Source organism: Chlorocebus sabaeus, chromosome 6 (assembly GCF_047675955.1).
Source record: "Chlorocebus sabaeus isolate Y175 chromosome 6, mChlSab1.0.hap1, whole genome shotgun sequence".
Classification (NCBI taxonomy): domain Eukaryota; kingdom Metazoa; phylum Chordata; class Mammalia; order Primates; family Cercopithecidae; genus Chlorocebus; species Chlorocebus sabaeus.
In genome coordinates this window covers 581934-606160 of record NC_132909.1, presented here as the reverse complement: position 1 = coordinate 606160, position 24227 = coordinate 581934, and the positions used below count along the sequence as shown (strand labels likewise).

The window sequence follows — 24227 nt, the reverse complement described above, 5'->3', positions numbered from 1 at the left end:
AGGGACGAGGTTTCACCATGTTAGCCAGGATGGTCTCCATCTCCTGACCTCGTCATCCGCCCACCTCCACCTCCCAAAGTGCTGGGATTGCAGGCCTGAGCCACCGCGCCCGGCCACTCCTGGGACTCTTAATCTCCAGGCCCTGTTTTATTTTCTTCTAGGTATTTATATTTCCATGAAGCATCTGCTTTGTTTACTGGTGTTTGCCCCATGAACATGGGCTTCCAAGGGGCTAAAGCCCTATCAGTCCCTCTCACTGACGTGCTCCCACCCCAGTGTCCAGAACAGTGCCTGGTACATATAGGCCCTCAATAAACACCTGTTCAGCAGATGCGTGGTGGTCAGGCCCAGGCCCCTGGAGGTGGGTCCTCCTCTCCTTCCTTAGCTCACACTCTCCTGCTTCTTCAGCAATGGGCAGCTTCACCTACCCTGAGCTCGGTCCCAGAGCTGAGGACCTTCCTTGCATCATGATCTCACCCCCACCTGATTTTCAGATACAAACGGAATATATGTGGAATCCTACTATTCTGGCACATGGTTACATTGTAGACAATATTAAAACTTATGTATATGAAATGTACTTATGTAATGTTTCATTAAAGTATATGAAATATAGGACACATTGATACTAATTCCTTGTTTTTTTTTTCTTTTTCTTTTCTTTTTTTTTTTTGAGACAGAGTCTCACTCTGTTGCCCAGGGCAGGCTGGAGTGTGTTGGCAGGTCTTGGCTCACTGCAACCTCTGCTTCCCCGGTTCAAGCGATTCTCCAACCTCAGCCTCCCAAGTAGCTGGGATTGCAGGCACACGCCACCATTCCTGGCTAATTTTTGTATTTTTAATCGAGACGGGGTTTCACCATGTTGGCCAGGCCGGTCTCAAACACCCGACCTCAGGTGATTCGCCTGCCTCGGCCTCCCAAGTCTGGGATTACAGGCGTGAGGCACCGCACCCGGCCTACTTGTTTTTCTTCAGTTTACATATAACTGAGCTTTCTTTTTCTTTTCTTTTTTTTTTTTTTTTTTTTCAGACGGAGTCTCGCTCTGTCACCCAGGCTGGAGAACTGGAGTGCAATGGAGTGATCTCGGCTCACTGCAACCTCCTCCTCCCCGGTTCAAGTGATTCTCCTGCCTCAGCCTCCTGAGTAGCTGGGATTATAGGCATGCGCCACCACGCCCAGCTAATTTTTGTATTTTTAATAGAGACGGGGTTTCACCATATTGGTCAGGCTGGTCTCCAATTCCTGACCTCGTGATCCGCCTGCCTCCGCCTTCCAAAGTGCTGGGATTACAGGCGTGAGCTACTGTATTTTTATTTGCCAAGTCTGGCGATCCTAGTCTGGGACATAATCGTACTAAACATATTTATATTAAAAACAATGTTTTCACATACTATTCTTGGACACTGTAAAAAACGGTTGCGTGTCTGGAACGTCCTCGTTTTGCCCAGCGGCCGCATCGTACGTGGGCATCCCCGCAGCCTCCCCCTTCTCCACATCCGCCAGCAGTGCCCCCTACGCTGCGCTACCCGTTGCCAAGGCGACCGTAACCGCGGCCGGAGGTTACTGGAGGGCACGGCGGGGGCGGGGCGCTCACTCCAGGCGGCTTCTGACTGGCCCCGGCCGCCTCATGCGTCACAGCCCCGCCCCTGCCCGGGAGTCCCGTGGCGCGTGACATGTCGCCGACGCTCGGCGCGCTCTAGCGGACCAATGGCGGCCGCCCGCGGCGCGCGGGGTGCCGGGATGGGGTCCGCCCGCGGCGTGGGGCGCGCTCGCCAGCCCAGGGGTCGCCATGACTGAGCGGCCCAGGCCCGAGCGAAGCCCGCGCGCGGTGAGTCCGCCGCGGCCCATCCGTCCCTCCGCCCACCAGAGCGTCCATCGGGACGCCCACCCGGGAGGGGCGCGGCGCCGTGTCGGCGGGAGCTGGCTCGGGATTGCGGGCCAGGGGCGTGCGTCGGGGGAGACGGGCCCGGGCGGGGGCGGACCGGGCCGGGGTTCCAGAGCCCGTCCGGAGTCCTGAGGTCGCCGTAGGGGAGGGGAGGGGAAGGCTAGAGGCCACCCGGCGCGGGGGACTTGGGGGCTAGGGCCGCCCCTTCCTGAGGGACCCCGACCCCCGTTGGCATCCGCCTGTCAGTTTGAGGCCGAAGCCCCTCTACGTACCCCCTTTGTCCGCCTAGACACCGCTCGGCCGCGTCCAAGTTCTCTCTTCCACACATGATCGGCATCCCGTGACCTATCTCCCTCCTGAACAGCTGCCCCCGGACCCATCTCCCTCCCTACCAGTCCCCCGGGCCCATCCCCCACTGGAACAGCAGCCCCCGACCCGTCTCCCTCCCTACAAGCTCCCCCGCCCGGGCCCATCTCCCTCCTGAGGAGCCGCCGCGACCCATCCCCCACCCGACCAGCCGTCGTGGCTGCCCCTCCCCCGTGTTCCCAGTGCACACTTCCCCAGCCCTTTTATTATGGAGCCCCCCGAGTGGCATCCTAAGCTCCCGACGCCCTCCCTACTCTAAGCCCCCTTCTCAGAGCCAGAGCCATTCACTGACTGTCGCAGCGAACACGTCTACTATGTCACTAAGCATCCGCCATCAGTGGCAAAGCCCTCCCGCCCATCCCCACAATAGAATTTGGGGCTCGGGCTGCAGATCTCAGTGCTCATGTCAAGTGAACCTGGCCCTTCCACAGGCACTGAACCCTCCAAGTGACACTCTCTCACACACACATATCCCCAGCATTCATCCCAGACTCCCACCAAAGTAGACCTCTAGGACCCCAGGGCCACCACAGCATTGCCCATGGGGGGCCCAGATCCTCCTCACCAGCCATGTAGACCTCAGTCCCCTCCACATCATCGCAGGCCCTCTTCATCTTCCAGAAGTGGCCCCCCGATCAGGCCTGGACTCTCATCAGCTCAGGCACCCCCACATTGGCCCAGGTTTTCCTTCAGCCCCCATATAGACCCCAGACACACCCATGGACCTCTGGTGCCTTCTGCTAAGACCTCCTCTTTACCCTCATCCGGGATAAACTTAGCCTCTCCTCCCACAGACCCCAGCCCAAGACCCTGGAGGATGCTGAGGGGCTACAGCCCCTCTCCCTGCAGTCTCCAGTGTGAGCTGCCATGAGCACCTGAGAGTGTAAGGTCTGAGGCCCCAGGGCAAAGGAACTTCTTGAACCTGTGGAGCTTCAAAATGGGCCCTTTTTTCTTACTCAAAACTATATATATAAGAGCGTGAATACAACATAAGAGAGCATTTTTGCCTGTGGCCTTGGCAGGGAAGACCAAGCTGGTAGTTTCCCAATCAGGGTGCGGGTGGCTGGGTACGCTGACTCGAAGATGGCTGGCTGGGCACAGTCCCCATGAGTTGCCTTTTCTGCCACCCTGCACCACTCCTTTCTCCTGGATTGTAAAACCAGATGCACAAGAACTGCAGAGTGTATGAAAAATGCAGCAGAAGATGAAGAGGGAAAAATCCCATGGAATCCCTCCTTTTCATTTGTCATAAGCATTTCCCATACGGTTAAAAATCGGTTAAAAATCCTTCCTAAAGATTTCTTGTTTTGTTTTTGTTTTTCCATGTTGATGAAGGTCACATGGGATCCTGACACCATTTGGAGGAGATTCAGAGAAGTATGAAGAGCACAAAGCACTTGGCTGCCCCCCGTGGGCCTCTTCCCAGCACTCCCTTTCTATGACACTCATGCATCATCCTGCATCCCATGTTCCCTATGCCTCATGTCATCTGTACATCATGTGTCTACTCCCCATGGTCATGTCATGGTGTTGTGTACTGGACACAGTTGAATACTCCCGTCACATGATGGGGAAGGTAGTTGATCCCACCACATTCAACTGTTGGGCACTTTTGTAGTGAATCTTGGTGCCTGAATCTCACATCTTGCACGCAATCTACCAAGTGTTCTTGATATATAAGTGGCCACAGTGCTTTCCAGAAAGGTCGTGACAATTTATATTCTCACCAGCAGATCAGTCCAGAGTACAATAGTTAAAGACAAACAACAAAAACCTCCCTGCTTATTTTTAGTTTCACAACTTTTAATGTTTTCTTCAGTTATATGTTTACCATAATGGGCTTGGAAAATGTACAAAAGGTAACCTTTTTTTTTTTTTTTGAGACAGAGTCTTACTCTGTCACTTAGGCTGGAGTGCAGTGGCAGTCTCAGTTCACTGCAATCTCCGCCTCCTGGGTTCAAGCGATTCTCCTGCCTCAGCCTCCCCGGTAGCTGGGATTAGAGGTGTGCACCACCACACTGGCTAATTGTTGTATTTTTAGTACACAGGGTTTCGCCATTTTGGTCAGGCTGGTCTCGAACTGCTGACCTCAGGTGATCCACCCACCCTGGCCTCCGAAAGTGCTGGAATTACAGGTGTGAGCCACCGCACCCGGCCACAAAAGGTTATTTTTTAATTGCCCTTCCCACTTTCCCTCTCTTTTCAGAGTCTCCAGTCTCCCTTGCCCTCTTCCTGGTCTCGTCTCCCAACTTGGACTTGGTAGGAAAGGCAGGAAGACAGCAAAGATAACACCATGGGCAGAGCTGCTGCTGGTGGTGCAGTCATCCATTATTATGTAGCCCACCTGGCTGCTTCCATTTAAATGGAATTTAAATTTAAAATTAAGTTCCTATTTCAGGTGCTCCCAGCCACCTGTAGGTGGCTGCATGGGTAGAGAATGTTTACATCCCTGTACTACGCTGGGCAGTGCTGGCCGCACCACAGGGCAGGCATTCTTGTTCCCGCAGCTCAGTCGATGTGTGTTGAGTGACTGAGAGGGAGATAGACGCTAAACTAAGTAAGGGGAAAAGGTATGTTCAGAAAGTCATAGGGGTTGTTAAGAGGGCACCATGAGGATGATGGCTGGGACATCTGCGAGGGGAGGAGCTGGGGGAAGGGGGAGGAGCTGGGGTGGGATGGCAGGTGCAAAGGTCCTGGGGCAGCCAGTGGCTTGAACTCAGTGCAGAGTAGCCCGTGAGAGGCATGTGGAAGATTAGGTCAGGAGGTGGGAAGAGGTCAGGTTAGTTCCTTGGGGTGCTGGAGATCAGGACAAGGAAGCAGGGAGCCGAGGGGCATCCTGAGTATGGAGGGCCACCATCTGATGTGGCCCTTCTGTCCCTGCCCCTCTCTGCAGGCTCCTGATTGCTGACTCTGCCCGCCTGCCACACTGGCTGTGTCCGGAGCCACTCGGGATCCAGTCCACACACACCCCTCAGACAGGCCCTGTGGCCAGAGAAATGCTCCCACGGCCCAAAGCCCCTGCCTCCCCCAGACGCCCCCAGACCCCAACCCTGAGTGAGCAGGACGCGGACCCTGGGCCAGCAAGCCCCAGGGACACCGAAGCCCAGCGTCTGCGCTTCCGGCAGTTCCAGTACCACGTGGCGGGCGGGCCTCACCTCGCGCTGGGCCAGCTCTGGACGCTGTGCCGCCAGTGGCTGAGGCCCGAGGCGCGCTCCAAGGAGCAGATGCTGGAGCTGCTGGTGCTGGAGCAGTTCCTGGGCGCGCTGCCCAGCAAGATGCGGACCTGGGTGCAGTCACAGGGCCCCCGAAGCTGCAGGGAGGCCGCCAGCCTGGTGGAGGACCTGACACAGATGTGCCAGCAGGAAGGTGAGAGGCGCAGGCTCCGTGCCCTGGGACGGGCAGGGGGCCTGACGTCTCCGAGGACCGAACTGCCCTCCTTCCCGCCCGCATCGCCCCACCCCTGCCCGGTCCCTCCCGACCAGCAAACCTCTCCTGCCCCGCGGCTGTGTTTTTAATTATTTTTACATATAAATGTGCTGCACGCCTCATCTGCCTCGGGTTTCTCACTCAGTGATTAAAGATGCCTCCATTTCCCATGCGTCCATCTGTCCTGTGGCTTTGTGTCTGCTGCTCCTCACCGGCTGCTCTCTGGGAAGGACGCTGCCCGGCCACTTCCTCCCAGCCACACGCAGCGCCTCCTGCAACACTCAGGAATCCTAGAGATCCTTAAGCCTTCACAGGGCGCAGGCCCCATCGCTGGCTGATGGTGGGGAGAGACGCTTAGGTCTGCATCCCGACTCTGGGAGCTGGGAACTGTGGGGTTGGAACTGGGCTTCCTCCCTGTCTCCTCTCTTAGCTCCCCTCTCCCCTGAGAGGGCTTTGTCCTCCCGCATCTTTGCCCCTGTGACCCCACGTGGAGATGCTATCCACCCAGGGCCCAGTCCCATGACTGAGGCTCGCTCTTTCCTAGTGACAGAAGTGCAGGAATTGGACACTGGGAGGCCAAAAGAGGCAGCCACGAATGGTGAAAGCAGTCATGGCACTGTGGCCTCAGGGGGGGCTTCCTCAGCAGGGCCCCAACGAGGAGGGTATGCCAGGCAGCCACACTGCAGGAGCAAAGGCTGGAAGTGACAAGGGTCAGATCAGAGCTCAGAGAAAAGAGGGCTGGAGCAAGGGAGAGGAACAGGCCCTCCCTTTGCACCCTCCGACTACAGCTTTCCTATAGGCTAACAGTGATAAGCAGTTTGCAGAACACAGGGTCCAGGGTCCCCTTACTGCCTCAGGGCAGCCCGTGAGCTTTCCAGAGGCACAAGGGTAGCCCTGTAAGCTGCAAGGCAGAAGCCAGATGAATTGGCCCTTTGAACTTTCTGCTCCTGGGGCAGAGGGCCCAAGACCACTGGCTTCTGATGCTCTGTGGACCTCACAGCCATCCCAGCCCAGAGCCACCCTTGCTAGGTTTAATGTTCCATGGTCACTCTCGAAATTCTTCATCGTTTTTGAGCAAAGGGCTCTATTTGTCTTCCATAGCGGTGGTCTGCTTTTTACATTCCATATTTTGAGCCTACGAAACAGTAGAGCAAGTATAATGAACAGCCCTGCACATACCACCCAGCCCTATCAAAGCCCAACCTCCAGAAAGGCTGACTTGCAGTTGTTTTAAAAGAAATACCCATGGCCAGGCGCGGTGGCTCACCTCTGTAATCTCAGCACTTTGGGAGGCCAAGGCGGGTGGATCACAAAGCAGGAGTTCGAGACTAGCCTGGCCGACATGGTGAAACTCCGTCTCTACTAAAAATACAAAAATTAGCCGAGCGTGGTGGCACATGCCTACATTATATCCCAGCTACTCAGGAAGCTGAGGCAGGAGAATCGCTTAAACCCAGGAGGCGGAGATTGCAGTGAGCCAAGATCACGCCACTGCACTGCAGCCTGGGCGACAGAGCGAGACTCTGTCTCAAAAAAAAAAAGAACCAACCAGTGGAGTCGGCTGAAACCCCGTGCACGTCTCCTAGTCCTGTTGTCCCTCACTCTGCCTGACACCCCAGAGGTGGCCATGGTCTTGAATTTTTCTTTTTTTTAATTAAAAAATAGAGGGAGGGGTCTCGCTGTGTTGCCCAGGCTGCTCTCAAACTCTTGGTCTCAAGCAATCCTCCTGCCTCAGCCTCCCAAAGTGCTGGGATTACAGGTGTGAGCCACCTCGCCTGGCCTGGTTCCCACATCTTGACCCTTCTGTAAATGGTGTCCTGAACCCTGCCAACAGTTGTCCTCTCTGCACAGCAGCCCCGGGGGTCTTGGGGAGCAGCGGGCTCACAGTGTCCGGGCCTCCCTAGTTGGTCAGTGCTGCAGTGCGTGTCCTCGTGGGCTTCTGGAGGCACACAGGGGTGTGGAGTGTGAGTGAAGAGGGTACTTGTCCTCAGCAGCCCTCGGTGTCACCACAGGTTCCTAACCAGCAGCCACATGGACAGAATGACAGCCATCGCTCTTGCCTGCGCTTCAGGGATGCTGTAGGAATGTTTGGGGAAAGTCTGCCCTCCCCAGAAGGTCTGGAGAATTGGGGGCTCCGGGAAGAACAGACCCCTCTCACGATCCCTTTCTCCTGCACAGTTCTGGTATCTCTGGACTCGGTCGAACACCAGGACTGGAGTTTCGGTGAGGAGGAAGATGGGAAGAGTCCAAGGTCCCAGAAAGAACCATCCCAGGTGAGCCCGGGGCCCCCCTGCTCCGTGCTCCTGCACCCCAGGGTGTGCGTGCCGCTCCTGGGACGGACTCAAGGAAACCCCATCCAAGGACTGTGTGAGGTTGTCCCCAACGCTCCCAAAAAGCCCAACCTCCAAACTCCCACCTGCCCCACAGATTCCCCACGCTTCCTGGGGCTCAGTGCTGGGCGAGGGCAGTGAGTGCAGGTGTATGCCGTGTGCCTCTGGGCCTCACCCCAGCCCCTCCTGTCCTTTCCAAGCCGCGCAGTTAGGACCCATCCTCCTGTGTCACCAGCACCAGATGCTGGGTGTTGAGAAAGTCCTGCTGCCCCTGATCACCTTCTCTCAGTGAACCCAGGATTCTGGGCGGGGCCAGAAGGAAACGCTGAGGGCTCCCCAGCAGCTAGACCTGCTGGTGCACAGGCCTCAAGGCGACGGGAGGGGCCCGGCTGGGTTGGGAGCCTAGCAGATCTTGGTGTGGCTGGAGAGATTAAAATCAGGGGTGGAGCCACGCAGATGTGTGAAATACAGGGGTAATGGGTAAATCACAAAAGAACAAAAGTAAGAACCGCTAAGTGAGTAGCATGTGTTCATATGATCAGGGCTACCATGAGTTTGAACACTTTCTGCCCCTGGATCTTGGTACTGGAGCCGCCAGGGGAAACACAGCACGGTGGAACAATGGATAGAGCAAGGTTTTGCTCACAGAGCAGAGACAGGGTCAGAGCACCATCTGCCCATGTGGCTGTCAGGCCCAGGCCAGCAGGTCCCTCCTAGAGGGGACCTGACCTAACAGTGGGGCTGTCTAGATGCCACATGAAGCACACGCCTGAGCAGAACAAAGGGGCACACATTAGGAAACAGAGACCCCCACACGAGGCACTGCGCCTAGCACGAACTGCGGGGACCCCTTATCTCTTGGTAAGGAGATGTTCTAAGCCCAGGGCCCACTCTCAGGCAGCTGAGTAACAGGCTGAAAGACTGCACATGTGTCTCTCCCACTGACTTAGTCCATTCTGGGTGCTATAACAAAACACGGCTGGGTGTGGTGGCTCATCCCTGTAATCCCAGCACTTTGAGTGAGGCCTCACGGGAGGCTGTGGTGGGAGGACCACTTGATCTCAGGAGTTCAAGAACAGCCTGGGCAACATAGCAAGACCCCAGGTCAAAAAAAAAAAAAACATAGCCAGGTGTAGGGGCATGCACCTGTAGTCTTAGCAACTCTGGAGGCTGAGGTAGGAGGATCACTTGAGCCCAGGAGTTCAAGGCTATAGTAAGGGATGATCATGTCTCCACACTCCAGCCTGGATGACAGAGTGAGACCCTGACTCAAAATACAAAAACAGCCAGGTGCGGTGGCTCACGCTTGTAATCCCAGCACTTCGGGAGGCTGAGGCGGGCAGATCACGAGTTCAGGAGTTCAAGACCAGCCTGGCCAGCACAGTGAAACCCCATCTCTACTAAAAATACAAAAAAATTAGCCAGGCATGGTGGCGGACACCTGTAATCCCAGCTACTCGCGAGGCTGAGGCCGGAGAATCGCTTGAACCCAGGAGGTAGAGGTTGCAGTGAGCCAAGATCGCACCACTATACTCCAGCCTGGGTGACAGAGCTAGACTCAGTCTCAAAACAAACAAAAAAAACTAGCCTGGATGGCTTATAAACCACAGAAGTGCTGGGCATGGTGGCTAATGGTTGTAATCCCAGCACTGTGGGAGGCCAAGGCAGGAGGATCATGAAGTCAGGAGTTTGAGACCAGCCTGGCCAACATGGTGAAACCCCGTCTGTATTAAAAATACAAAAATTAGCATGGTGTCGTGGCGCACACCTGTAATCCCAGCTACTCAGGAGGCTAAGGCAAGAGAATTGCTTGAACTGGGGAGGCGGAGGTTGCAGTGAGCCGAGATCGCACCACTGCACTCCAGCCTGGGCAACAGAGAGAGACTCCATCTGGGGAAAACAAAACAAAACAAAACAAACAAACCACAGAAGCTTATTTCTCACAGTTCTGGAGACTGGGAAGTCCCAGGTCAAGCTGCCAGCAGATCTAGTGTCTGCTGAGGGTCGGCTGCCTCATTCACAGGTAACCTCACAGGGTGGAAAGGGCAAGAGAATTCTCTGGGGCTCTGTTAAAAGGGCACTAATCCCAGTTGTGAGGGCTTCAACCTCATGACCTGATTCTCTATCAAAGGCCCTACCTCCTAATCCCCTCTATTTGGGGGTTAGGGCTTCAATATATGAACTTCATAGAGACACAAACATTCAGACCAGAGCAGCAACAAAATCGAATCAGTTCCCCTTCCCTCTGGCACTGAACAGACAGGGCCATGTCCTCATTCTTCTTCAGACCGCAGGCCCCTCTCTCTCCTTCTCTGAATGATAACCTTGTCTCTCTTCTTTGTCCTCTTGAACAATAACTGCCAATCCCCGGCTGTGTCGGGACCTCAATCCCTCCAGCACCCCGTTGACAGCCTGGGCGGCCCCAGGACACCCCCACCTCTCTCTCAGGGCCACCCAGCTTCCTTCATCCTTGACTGAGGTTGCAGGCCTCCCCTCCAAGCCCCCCACGCCCTCTGTACCATCCACTCACAGCCTTGCAGCATCTTTGGTTTCCTCCATGTTTTCTGTTTTTTGGGGAGGGGGTATCTCACTGTTGCCTAGGCTGGAGTGCAATGGTACAATTGTGGCTCACTGTGGCCTCAAACTCCCAGACTAAGGTGATCCTCTCACCTTAGCCTCCTGAGTAGCTAGGACTACAGGTGCGTGCCCCACCACACCAGATAATTTTTGTATTTTTAGTGGAGATGGGGTTTTGCCATGTTTCCCAAGCTGGTCTCGAACTCCTCGACTCAAGTGATCCACCCGCCTCAGCCTCCCAAAGTTCTGGGATTACAGACATGAGCCACCATGCCTGGCCTTAATTAGCTTTTATAGATAATAAGTTTTAATCCATGAAGGCCCTGTTTTAACTTACATGCAACCATATGGTTTGAAATGCTTGTTCCCTGGTGCCATAAAGAAATAGTACTTGAACATAAATTTAATTTCCTCAGCAAGACCATTTTTACTTTCTGCAGAAAGGGTACAGTCACCAGCAGTTTTGCTACGAGAGTACACTGAACAAAGGAGACAGGGTCATTTATAACCTAATGTGTCCACCCTACCGCTGTGTCCAGTTTCCATTGGCTGGAATGGGACCTTACATTCTGTATTTGTCCCAATTGGCTAGTAACTTAGAACTTTTTAAAAGAGGTGGCTGGGCATGGTGGCTCCTGCCTGTAATCCAAGCACTTTGGGAGGCCAAGGTGGGCAGATCATAAGGTCAGGAGATGGAGACCATTCTAACTAACACAATGAAACCCCATCTCTACTAAAAATACAAAAAATTAGCCCGGTGTGGTGACAGGCGCCTGTAGTACCAGCCACTCAAAGGGCTGAGGCAGGAGAATAGCTTGAACCTGGGAGACAGAGGTTGCAGTGACTGAGATCACTCCACTCTACTCAGCCTGGGTGACAGAGCAAGACTCTATCTAAAAAAAAAAAAAAAAAGAACTTTTTAAAAGAAGCAAAGGCAAAAGAGAACAAAGGAAGGAGGAAGTAACTTGTGGAATGCTGAGAAAAGTAAAAACACCTTCAAATAAGGAAGAGAAACAAGCTATAACCTAATGCTTGCTTGGACCAGTATAAGCATGCCAGGGCAAATATTTAGGCTAAATTGTGGGAGCTAAGAACATAAAGTACATTGATTTTTTTATTACAGCTAGCAGATATTTAAGAATGTTAGCACAGGTCTTTTAATAAATTTTGCTTCTTAAGAGAAGTTACTATTTATTCCTAATCAGATGCAGAGGAAAGTCTGCACCTCTACTTCACTTTTTTTTTTTTTCCCAGATGGAGTCTTGCTCTGTGGCCCAGGCTGGAGTGCAGTGGTTCGACCCTGGCTCACTGCAGCCTCCGCCTCTCAGGTCCTGGTTCAAGCAATTCTCCTGCCTCAGCCTCCCGAATAGCTGGGATTACAGGCACATGCCACCACGCCCAGCTAATTTTTGTATTTTTAGTAGAGAAGGGGGTTTCACTATGTTGGCCAGGCTGGTCTTGAACTCCTGACCTTGTGATCCACCTGCCTCGGCCTCCCAAAGTGCTGGGATTACAGGCATGACCCACCGCGCCCGGCCTTACTTTATTTTTTACAATATGAACTACTTTACTGGGGAGTTCATGAAGTCCCATCATATCTGGCTAATTTTTAAGTGACAAAGACTTACTTTAATTTTTATTTATCATCATCATTATTTTGAGACAGGGTCTGACTCTGTTGCCCAGGCTGAAGTGCAGTGGCCCAATCATGGCTCACTGCAGCCTCGACCTCCCAGGCTCAAGCGATCCTCCTACCTCAGCCTCCCAAGTAGCTGGGACTATAGGGACATGCCACCACGCCTGTTTACATTTTTCATGTTTTTTAGAGATGAGGTCTCTCTATGTTGCCCAGACTGACCTCAAACTTCTAAGCTCAAGTGATTTGCCCACCTCAGCTTCCCAAAGTATTGAGATTACAGGTATTAGCCACCGGGCCTGGCCAAATTTTAATTTATTGTTTATTGTGTCAGAATATCTATGCCCGGCCAGGCGCGGTGCCTCACGCCTGTATTCCCAGAACCTTGGGATGCCGAGGCAGGCAGACCACCTGAGGTCAGGAGTTTGAGACCAGCCTGGCAACATGCCCAAACCCCATCTCTAGTAAAAATACAAAAACTAGCCAGGCATGGTGGCTCACACCTTTAATCCCAGCTACCCAGGAAGTTGAGGCAGGAAAATCACTGGAACCTGGGGGGTGGAGGCTGCAGTGAGCTGAGATGATGCCGTTGCACTCCAACCTGGGCGACAGAGCAAGACCCTGTCTTAAAAAAAAAAAAGAAAAAAAATGCCCAATACAGCAATGGAGATGATGACTATGGGAAATATAGGCCAAGCTACAGTGAATGTGAGGCATACCCATTTTTCAGATGCTATATGGTCACCTTCTCAAGACTATAAAGCAGAGAAGGGCTCATTTAGGGGGACAGGGATGGTGTCGCAGGTTCCAGAGGGCACCCAAGGGAGGCTGAGACTGCACCACCCACGCCACCTGGGGGAAGTGAGGGTCAGAGGTAAGCACTGCTGCTGGGGCTGCCTACTTGTTCCTGTGTCTGACACCAGCCTGAGGCAAGCCAGCCTGAGTCCCTAAGTACAAAGATGTGTTGGCATCAGGCAGTTGGGAGGAACCCTGGGTACCCAGTGTTGGTAACCTCAGTGTCCTTAGACTGCTCACTCTATTGTCATTCCCGGCAGATCTCTGCGGCCCCGGAGAGCCTCCCTGCTGTGGGGCAGCTGCACAAGCCACCCAACACTTGCCAGCGTGACACTGCTGCTAGGACACGGGCTCTTCAGGGTAGCTCTGTCTTAAGAAAAAAAATTTTTTAATTATATATTTTATGACCACACTGGTATAAAGATCAGTATATTCCAGGCTGGAGTAGTCTTTATGTTCGTTTTTTCCATTTAACTTTAAAATGAACTTTTTTTCTTTTTTTGAGACTGAGTCTGGCTCTGTTGCCCACGCTGGATTGTAGTGACCTTGGGACACTGCGAGCTCCGCCTCCCGGGTTCACGTCATTCTCCTGCCTCAGCCTCCCGAGTAGCTGGGACTACAGGTGCCCATCACCACGCCCGGCTAATTTTTTTTGTATTTTTAGTAGAGACAGGGTTTCATCATGTTAGCCAGGATGGTCTCGATCTCCTGACCTCATGATCTGCCTGCCTCGGCCTCCCAAAGTGCTGGGATTACAGGCGTGAGCCACCGGGCCTGGCCCTAAAATAAATTTAAAGATCATCATGAGAACCCCTCTCCTGCACCAAAACAAAGTTTCGTGGGCCGTGGTCTCTCTTCTGCATCTAACGGAGGCATCTAACCTGGGTAGACCACAGTTGTCGGCCACGGGTTTCCTCACCTTCTGCGGGCAGATGTGCTGATCTGACTCCCTCTCCCATCCCAGACTCCACATAGAAACCACAGCTGCGCTCAGAGTCCATCCCCTCACTACACAGCAACTCAAAGGAACTCTCTTTTTGGGTGGTCGTAGGTGGAGAAGGCTGCTGAGAGGATCCCTGTTGGCGCTGGGTTTGGCTGTGGGGCTCAGCCGCAGCAGGGTGCCCCAGCGTCCCTGAGTGAGCGGCACTTGTGGAGGGAGGGGCCTTAGGGCTGAGGCCTGGCACCTGCGTGGAGCGAAGGCAGCTCTGGGAAGGGGCATTGATGGTGCTGGTGCGCGCCACCCCAGGCATTCCCGCTGCCAGGGAGCTAACACTGCCTGAGGTACCTCTGATTTTGAAGCCGCCGGGTATTGGAGAGTGGGAGCACAGATGAGGCAGAGGTGGAGCCGCTCTGCGTGGGGCAGCCCGGCTCACCAGAAAGCACTGTGGAGTGGGCACAACTGGCGATCGCTAAGCATGTACAACCGCCGAAGCATCAAGACGCCTTTTGAGAACTGCTTCCTTAGGCAGTTTCGTCACCATGCATACATGCATACTCACACACCTAGATGGCACAGCCCATGGCTCCTAGGCTACCGACCTGCACTGAATACTGTGGTGACGGTAACACAATGTTGTGTATTTAAACATAGAAAAGATACAGTAAAAATACAAAATAGAAGACAAATAGTACACTTGTATAAAGCACTTGCCAGGAAGGGAGCTTGTGAGACTGGAAGTTGCTCTGGGTGAGTCTGAGTGGTGAGTGAATGTGAAGACCTGGGAAGTTATTATCCTGCGGACTGTATAAACATGGCGCACTGAGGCTACTAAACTGACAAATGTATTTTCTTCTTCAATATAATTTATCTAACTGTAAGTTTTTGCTTTACATTTTTTTTCTTTCTTTCTGAGACAGAATCTCATTCTGTCACCCAGGTTGGAGTGCAGTGGCATGATCAGGGCTCACTGCAACCTCAGCCTCCTGGGCTCAAGTGATCTTCCCATCTGAGTCTTCTGAGTAGCTGGGAACATAGGCACACATTACCACACCGGCTAATTTTTATATATTAACATTTTTTTTTTTTTTTAGTTTTTGTGTAGATGGGATTTCACTATGTTGCCCAGGCTGGCTTCAAACTCCTGGCCTCCCTCCTCAGCCACCCAAAGTGCTGGAATTACAGGTGTGAGCCACTGTGCCTGGCCTGAAAAACTTTCTCTTATAACAACATATTAAAACATAAACAAGCCAGGCGCGGTGGCTCATGCTTGTAATCCCATCACTTTGGGAGGCTGAGGTGGGCGGATCACAGGAGGTGAGGCATTCAAGACCATTCTGACCAATATGGTGAAAACTTGTCTCTACTAAAAATACAAAAAATAGCTGGTCATGGTGGTGCATGCCTGTAATCCCAGCTACTCGGGAGGCTGAGGCGGGAGAATCGCTTGAACCCAGGAGGCAGAGGCTGCAGTGAGCCGAGATCGCGCCATTGTACTCCAGCCTGAGCAACAAGTGCGAAACTCCGTCTCAAAAACAAAAACACTGTGTCATTTTAAAAGAAACAAATGATACATCATTATCCCACAGAAAGGTTATGCTCTGGAGGCAGCAGAAACAAAAGCTTTGTTTGAAAGAAGCGGAAGAAAGATTATACCTTTTTTAAAAACACAAAAACATCGGAGCTGTGCGCCTCCCGTCGGAGGCCAACCGCCACCGTCAACCGTTCGCGCCGGCCGGGCCTGAGGAGCCGCCGCGACGGCGAAGAGTCGCGGCCGCTGCGGAAGAGGAGGGGCCAGCGCAGGCATGGCGTCCATCTTACTGAGGAGCTGCCGGGCCGGGGCCCGCCCGCCTCCCGCCGGCCTCCCGCCGCCGCCTCAGGTCACCGCCCGGCGGGGTAGTCCGGGGGATCCAGCTCATCTCAGCTGTGCCAACGTCCTAGGTTTGAGGAGCTGCCTGAAAGTTCCGTTTGGCTGCTGTACTCGCATCCATCCTGTGTATCCGTCCTTCAGAGGCCATCACCTCAGCTGTTGGGCTCTGAGGCCCGAGTGCCTTCGCACGGCGTGGAGAGCGCCATGGACCCCCACCTCTGTGGGTTTTGTGGTCCCGGGGCCTCGGTGCCTTCCTGTGTACGGATGGCACTCTTCGCGCCCTGTTGGCGATGACTCAATAGTAGTGAAGTCCCTCAAGTCCTTCAAGGACAAGAACAAGAAGGTGGGGGAAGGCGGCCTGGTGTACAGCGCCCCCGCAGAGGTGGTGGTGATCCTGGGGACAGAGGGTGCTGGGCGAGCTGAGGCACTACTACCATGGCTTCCGCCTGCTAAGATCGGCACCAAGATGGCAGCACGCATGCTCTGGCACATCCTCAAGGGTCACACCCTGACCCGCGGGCAGGCAGGCAGTTCCTCCTGATCTGCTCCCATCTCTTCCACCTGGTGCGTGTTAGCAGTGGTGCCGTTTGTGGAGTTTCTGCTGCCTGTTGCTGTAAAACTCTTCCCCAATATGTTGCCATCCACATCTGAGACTCAGTTCATCAAGGAGGAGAGGCTGAAGAAGGTGCTTTGAGTCAAGCTGGAGCTGGCCAAGTTCCTCCAGGACACCATTGAGATGGCCTTGAAGAACAAGGCAGCCAAGGGCAGCGCCACCAAAGAATTGTTTTTTTGTTTGTTTGTTTTTGGTTTTTTTTTTTTTTCAGAAGATCCAGGAGACGGGGGAGAGCCCCAGCAATGAGAAAATCATGCATTTTTCCAAATTATTTGAGAATAAGCTGACCCTGGACAACCTGATACAGCCGCAGCTGGTGGCCCTTTGCAAGCTGCTCGAGCTACAGCTTCCTGCGCTTCCAGCTCACCATGCGGCTGCACTCCATAAAGGCAGAGGACAAGCTGATTGCTGAGGAAGCCTGAACATCAAGGAGCTGCAGGTGGCATGTCAGGCACGAGGCATATGGGCCCTGGGCGTCACAGAAAACCGGCTGAGGGGTCAGCTGAAGCAGTGGCTGGACCTGTACCTGCATCAGGAGATCCCTACATTGCTGCTCATCCTGTCCCTGACCATGTACCTCCCGGACACCCTCTCACCAGCCGACCAGCTCAAGTCCACACTGCAGACCCTCCCAGAGATTGTGGCAAAGGAAGCACAGGTGAAAGTGGCCGAGGTGGAGGGCGAGCAGGTGGACAACAAGGCCAAGCTGGAGACCACACTGCAGGAGGAGGTGGCCATCCAGCAGGAGCACCGTGAGAGGAAGCTGCAGAAGCACTCCGAGCGGTGAAGGATGTTGAGCCCAAACATGTGGAAGCCGCTCCCCAAAGGCCAGGAGTCCAGCCACAGCCAGAAGTGCCTGACACAGTCCTGCAGTCAGAGATCCTGAAGGACACTGCCCCCATGCTGGAGGGCTTGAAGGAGGAAGAGATCACTAAGGAGGAAATCAACATCCTCAGGGATGCCTGCTCTAAGCTGCAGGAACAGAAGTCACTCACCAAGGAGAAGGAGGAGCTGGAGCAGCTGAAGGAGGACATGTAGGACTAGAGCGAGGACTTGAAGGAGGTCAAGAAGGAACTTTCAAAGACTGGCGAAGAAAAATACGTGGAAGAATCTAAAGCCAGCAAGAGACTGACAAAAAGGGTGCAGCAGATGACGGGCAGATCAACGGCTTGATCTCGCAGCTGGAGATGGACCAGCAGGCCAGCAAGTTGGCCCCAGCCAAGGGCGTGCCCATGGGGGAGAATGTCATCAGTGTTGCCTAGCTCATCAATGCCTTGAAGCAAGTCAAGCACATTCCCGAAAGCAAGCTCACCAGCCTGGCCACAGCACTGGATGAAAATAAGGATGGCAGCCAGGCTGTAATCCCAGCAATTTGGGAGGCCGAGGCGGGTGCATCACGAGGTCAGGAGATGGAGACCATCCTAACTAACACAGTGAAACCCCATCTCTACTGAAAATACAAAAAATTAACCAGGCGTGCTGGTGGGTGCCTGTACTCCCAGCTACTTGGGAGGCTGAGGCAGGAGAATGGTGTGAACCCGGGAGGTGGAGCTTTCAGGGAGCTGAGATCACGCCACTGCACTCCAGCCTGGGTAACAGAGCAAGACAATGTCTCAAAACAAAAAAAAAAAAGAAAGAAAGAAAAGAAAAGAAAAGGAAATAAGGATGGCAAGGTCAACTTCAACCACCTTGTCAAGGTGATTGAGCTGGTGGACAAAGAAGATGTTCACGTCTGCACCAGCCAGGTAGCCGAGATTGTAGCAACACTGGAAAAAGAGAAGGTGGAGAAGGAGAAGGCCAAAGAGAAGGTGGAGAAGGAAGTCGCAGAGGTGAAGAGCTAGAGCCACCGGCCTGGGCACCTGTCCTCTTGCTGTGCCACCGCCCTGGCGAGGGCCATGAGAGCGATTGCTTTGTGGTGATTCTTAGTGGCTCATCTGATACTTTGGCTGGAATAAGTCAGAGACTTCCATAATCAAGTAAACTTTCATTTTCATCATTCCACGGAGATTGAATCTGTCTGGAATCCCAGAACCCCTCTACAGAATCGTGTCTGGATCCACTGTGGTGTGGCTGCTACGGCCTCCTGGCTCTAGAGGCGGCCGGGCCAGGCCAAGGCAGGAAGGCGCCCCCCTGTGTGTAGCCTCACGTCTCAGCATCTGACTGTGCTGCCCTGTCCCCAGGGAGGGGAATAAGGACCATGTGGGCTCTGCCCACACAGAGCTGGCTGCTGTGCCCACCCTCAGAGGTGTCGGGAGACACAGCCTGGTCTCCTCAGGGCTGAAGATGCCTCCATTCACCTGTGGACCTTGATTTCTAGATTTCAGCATCAATGGATCTGTCTTCCTGAACGCTTTCAGTTGGATCTGAGTCACTGTGGAGACAGAGGTATCTGCCATCTCTGTGGCCTCTGGAGAGTGATGTCTCCCTGCTGGGAGTGCCGCTTCTCACATGCGGTTTCCCTTGTGTATCAGAGCTCTTTCTTGACTTTCTATTTTCCCCCAATTCTTTAAGCAGTCGATTGGCACAGAGTTTTCCCACGCCGGTCTGCCTGCCCCGAGAGCCATCGTGACTCTGACGTAGCCCTGGCCATGAGACTCCCTTGGATGGTGCTTGGGCTGTGCACCACAGGGGCTGCAGTGGATTTGCTGTGTCAGGGATGAACCTGGCTCAGGGGTTGGTGGGGCTCTGAAGCGCATTTGGGGTTCTTTGTAGCTTCTAATGCGAGGTTTGAGTCCAGTGCACCCACAGCAGCATGCCCTTCTTACCCCTGTGGTGTTGCAGGCTCAGGCCCCTGGGCTCCTTTAACAAGCAAGCTGGTCACTGAAGCACAAAGATGCAGCACAGGGCATCCCCTGGGGCTTCAATGACAACACCTGCAGTGCTTAGGGTTTGCCCTGTGCCCTCTGGGTAGGGCGGCCTCCCTGCACTCGGCACTTGGCAGCATGGTCGGACTGGCCAGGGCATGGGCAGACGGTGTCCTGTGGCCACCTCCACCCTCCTGCCCAGCCGGCTGTTTCACACTCATCTTTTTAAGGTCAGGTTGGTTCCTGGCAAAAATGTCCCTCCAAGGGCCTCCAAGCATAGGATTTGGAAGACATAGGAACAGCACAGGCAGCCAGGAAAGCAGCTGCGCTCAGACGATGCCTTCTCCATTACTCAAAGCTTCTTTTTGTTCAGCCAGTAAAGAAACTTGACAAAATAAGAACAGGAGATATTTCTCAATTGTAAACCTTTGTGCAGGGACAGTTGGCTTCCAAAGGCTTTCAGATTTCAATTACTTGAGAAAGAAGTTTGTTTTAGATCCTTAATATTTATGAATTCTCAAAAAAATTGATGAATAGGCATTTTATAGCTTTAACCCTGCAAGTGTTTCTTAATGAGTATACTAACTGCCCTGGGGCACGTAGGTAAGTGTAAATGCTGTGGTTTGAGCCGAGTTTTCATCTGTAATCCCAGTGCTTGAGGTGGCCAAGGCCAGAGGATAACCCAAGCCCAGGAATTGGAGACCAGGCTGGACAATGGAGTGAGACCATGTTTCTTTGTCTTTTTTTTTTTCTTTTTTCTGAGATGGAGTCTTGCTCTGTCGCCCAGGCTGGAGTGCAGTGGCATGATCTCGGCTCACTGCAACCTCCACCTCCTGGGTTCAAACGATTTTCCTGCCCCACAGACGAACGCTACCATACCTGGCTAATTTTTGTACTTTTAGTAGAGACGGGGTTTCACTACGTTGGCCAGGCTGGTCTTGAATTCCTGACCTCAAGTGATCCACCTGCCTTGGCCTCCCAAAGTGCCGGGATCATGGCATGAGCCACTGAGGCCAGCACTTTTTTCCTTTTCTTGAGATGGGATCTCCCCAGACTGGGGTGTAGTGGTGCAGTTACAGCTCACTACAGCCTTGACTGCCCAGGCTCAAGTGATCCTCCCATCTCAGCTAGAATTACAGGCTTGAGCCACAGTGCCTGGTAATTTCCTAATTTTGTAGAGATGGGACTTAGCTATGTTGCCTACACCGGTCTTGAACTCCTGGTCTCAAGCAATTCTCCAGTCTCGGCCTTGGCCTCCCAAAGTGGTGGGATTCTAGGTGTGAGCCACTGCGCCTGGCCTTTAAAATTTCAATCTCTCCAAAGCCTCCAAAATATTCTTTAGTTAGTTCTTCAGAAGTAGCTGGGCTCAATCTGCCCACAAAAACCTTTCAGGGGATTCTTTCCCTTTTCAAGCTTTGGCTCTTTGTGGCAGGGGTGGGGGGTGGTCCTATCAATTTGCCATCCAGCTTCTGTTCTTTCCATTCCAAGGCCTTAACAGCACTAGCATTTTCCAAAAGCACAAATACAAATCCCCTTGATCTTCCAGTAACTGTTTTAACTGTGCAGTCTGCAACCAGCCTAAGTCAAGACACACCATCAGATCTTTTTGCTTGTAACACTGTACCATCATCCTGCAGATCTTGGATCCCTCTGTGATTTCCTCTGTATTGCTTGCGGTACTCATTCAGGTCTTTGCTGGTCCTGGAGGAGTTGTAGGCAGGGGGCTGCTGGTGCACACTCAGGGTAAGGAAGCAGTGTATACTATGGAGTTGGACTTCAAGTGGTGGTAGAAGACAGTCATTATAATTTTACGGGACCACGGTGGTGTGTGTGGTCTGTTGTTGACTGAAACGCCATCACCTCATGTGGGGAGCTGCCGGAAGCCTGTAAGAGTAGCTGCCTGAAGCCCTTTGGGGGTAGCACTCTAAGGTCCCTTAGATCACATGGGTGTAGCACCCTGAGGCCCTGGCGGGAATGACTGTTGGAACCTCAGTCAGTGGTAAGTGATGCCAGTGTCCTCTGTGGAGCAAACTGCTGGGGTCCCTGGTGGTTCCCACCGTGTAGCTGACACTCGTGGCCTCTGCTTTTCTTCTTTGTTCACAGTGTTCTCCTGGCATCTCAGGTATGCATTATCTCACCAGTGAACTTTTTCATGTGGACATTCTCGGGTTTTTTCGTTTTACTCCACTGTGTTGCTGCAGATCTTCAATGGGTCCTTGAGTGTTCTGGGCTATTCTGGCTTGTGAATATCTGTCTGTAGTTGATTTGTGTGTGGGTAGTGGGAGGGGGAAATGAAGGTTGGTATCTCCTACTCCACCGTCTTGGTGATGTTGCTCCACTCTTTCCTTTCTTTTTTTTCCAAAATAACCCAGCAACATTGCCCCATCTAAAGCCATTAAGATAATTCCTGGCCGGGTGCAGTGGTTCACGCCTGTAATCCCAGCACTTTGGGTGGTTGAGGTGGGTGGATCACTAGAGGTCAGGAGTTCAAGAGCAGGCTGGCCAACATGGTGAAGCCTCATCTCTACCAAAAAATACAAAAATTAGCTGGGTGTGGTGGCACGTGCCCGTGGTCCCAGCTACTCGGGAGGCTGAGGCACAAGAATCGCTTAAACCCAGGGGGTGGAGGTTGCAGTGAGCTGACAGACATCGTGCCATTGCACTCCAGCCTGGGTGACAGAGCGAGACCCTGTCTCTAGATAAATAAATAAAATAGAGCCATTAAGATAATTCCTCAAAAACAGTAAGTTGCCAGGCATTCACATTTCTCCTTTATTCTTGTTTTTGTTTTGTTTGAGACGGAGTCTCGCTCTGTCACCAGGCTGGAGTGCAGTGGTGCGATCTCAGCTCACTGCAACCTCCGCCTCCTGGGTTCAAGTGATTCTTCTGCCTCAGCCTCCCAAGTAGCTGGAACTACAGGTGCGCATCACCACACTCAGCTAATTTTTGTATTTTTAGTAGAGATGGGTTTCACCATGTTGGCCAAGATGGTCTCGATATCCTGACCTCTTGATCCGCCCGCTTCTGCCTCCCAAAGTGCTGGAATTACAGGCGTGAGCCACCATGCCTGGACCCTCCCTCATTCTTGTTTTCTTTTTCTTGGTTGCTTGGTTTGCATTAGGACTTTCCCAGGGTGTAACTGCATCTCCCTCCCCTGTCCAATCTCCCCACCTGTCATCCCTGAGACAATAAACCTGGGTCCATCTCTGGAAGGATAAGAGCCCAGATCTGTGGCCAGTGGCTCACTGGGGCTATGGGGATGTGTTTGCATTTGAAGGTACAGATAGGGCCCCGGGAATGTCTTGGTTTCTGTGCCTGACCCAAATGTGCTGATGCCTCCCTCAGATGCCTCCCGAGAGTCAGGGGAACTAAGCATGCCCGTCTCCACACACACACACAGGCCACCCACTCTTCTCTCCATGCAGCCCCTCTGCTGCCCTTGATTAGTCACAGACACCAAGGTGGGTGAAGTAGGGAGGAGGCTGACTGTCCACAGTGGCCCCCAGCAGCCAGGTACCGGACAGAGGCATAAATGGGAGTCCCACCTTTACTCTTGCAGATGATGGCTCCTCTGGTGACGATTTCAGAATTCCACATGTTTTACAATCAAAACTAGCATTTGATAATAAATAAAAATCAACAGCCCAGCCAAACACACCGTCCACATACTCCCAGTGTGAGAGCAGGAAGACTCTTGTGCCTTAACTCCCTTCCTGCCAGCAGCTCCCTCTCTCCCTCCCTCCTCTGTCTCTAGCCCAGCAATCCCTCCACTCCGGTTCTGCCCAGCTGTTGGGAATCTTGGACAGCTTCCTGAGATCCCTGTGCATCCAGTCAGGGTTGGGGCAGCAGAAAACGAAGACCCACTCAAGACCTTATCAGTGCGTGCTTGACTCCTGGTCTCTCTTCTCATGCTTTGTTTGACTCCACATACCTCCTCCAACAACTTGATTTGCATTGATAAGTGTCACTGTGTTTTCCTTTGACACGACCCTGTTGCAGTTTGCCGAGCCCTTGATGGTACCAGGCTCTGGGCATGTAGAACCTACATCCTCATTGGAAACCCAGAGAGCTAAAGCTCCTCAGCCAGGGTCACAGAGCGAGCAGAGCTGGAGCCTGGACACCAAGCCAAGCCCCTCTGTTTTGAATTCTTGCTCTTCAGCGACAGCTCAGTCCCCTCCCAGGAAGTGGTGATCCCCGCTTTGGGCGGGACAGGGTTAAGTGCCTCAGAGGTCGTAGGTTGCAGGTGGGATGTGAAGTCTGTGCAGTCGCCCACCTTCTCTGGGCTTGTGGGCAAGGACAGTGCAGCCTTGGGGGATGGGAGTTAGGAGCCCCGGCAGGTAACAGTGACCTGAGCCGTGGCACGGGTCCCCTGGCTCCATCTTATGCTCTGTTGTCACCGTCCTGAAATGATCAACGATTTTTGAACAAGGGGACTTGCATTTCCATATTGTACAGGGGCCCCTCGAATTATGTCTCAGGTCCTGGTAAGAGCTCCTTGGGAGTGGTTACTTATTTTTTTGTATAAACGGAGTCTTGCTATGTTGCCCAGGCTGGTCCCAAACTCCTGGCCTCAAGCAATCCTCCGGCATCAGCATTCCAAAGCACGGGAACAACAGGCGCACCGCCGCACACGGCCCTGGGAGACAGGCTTTGGGGATGATGCCCGTTCCTTTGTTGTTCCGTGGTGGTGGGGAGGACGGCTCCTGAGGGGCAGCTGCCGAACAGTCCTGTGCTTGCCATTCCAGGCGTCTGAGCTGATTCTGGATGCAGCGGCAGCAGCCCCGGCACTCCCTGAGGAAAGTGAGTGGCTGGAGCCCACCCAGCTCCCGCAGAGTCTGCACACCAGGGCGGAGGCCGAGGCGCCCCGTGCCCCTGGCTTGCTGGGTGAGTCTGGCTCCTGCGTGGAATAAGGGTTGGAAATGGAGTTTGGCACCTCAACCCAAAGTCACAGACTTTGTTAATGGGTGGAGTTGGGGGCTTCGGTGGTG

At 53.3% G+C, this 24227-nt stretch overlaps 1 protein-coding gene and 1 pseudogene across 12 annotated transcripts in view; both read left to right on the top strand.

Moving 5' to 3' along the window:
- Positions 1-1694: 1694 nt before the first annotated feature.
- ZSCAN1 (zinc finger and SCAN domain containing 1) overlaps positions 1695-24227 on the top strand; it is a 28733-nt gene continuing 6200 nt past the window's right edge. The window contains exons 1-5 of one of the 12 annotated variants that reach the window (XM_007998360.3): positions 1695-1828; positions 3587-3628; positions 5145-5617; positions 7856-7950; positions 23985-24123. In XM_007998360.3, the coding sequence (XP_007996551.3) occupies positions 5248-5617; positions 7856-7950; positions 23985-24123 (604 nt within the window). In that variant the 5' untranslated portion in view covers positions 1695-1828; positions 3587-3628; positions 5145-5247. Of the gene's footprint in view, positions 5618-7855; positions 7951-23984; positions 24124-24227 lie in introns of all 12 variants that reach the window. The other 11 variants (XM_073015817.1, XM_073015816.1, XM_073015814.1 and 8 more) reach the window with 11 other exon arrangements.
- Positions 15758-18997, top strand: LOC103235417 (mitochondrial proton/calcium exchanger protein-like; annotated as a pseudogene).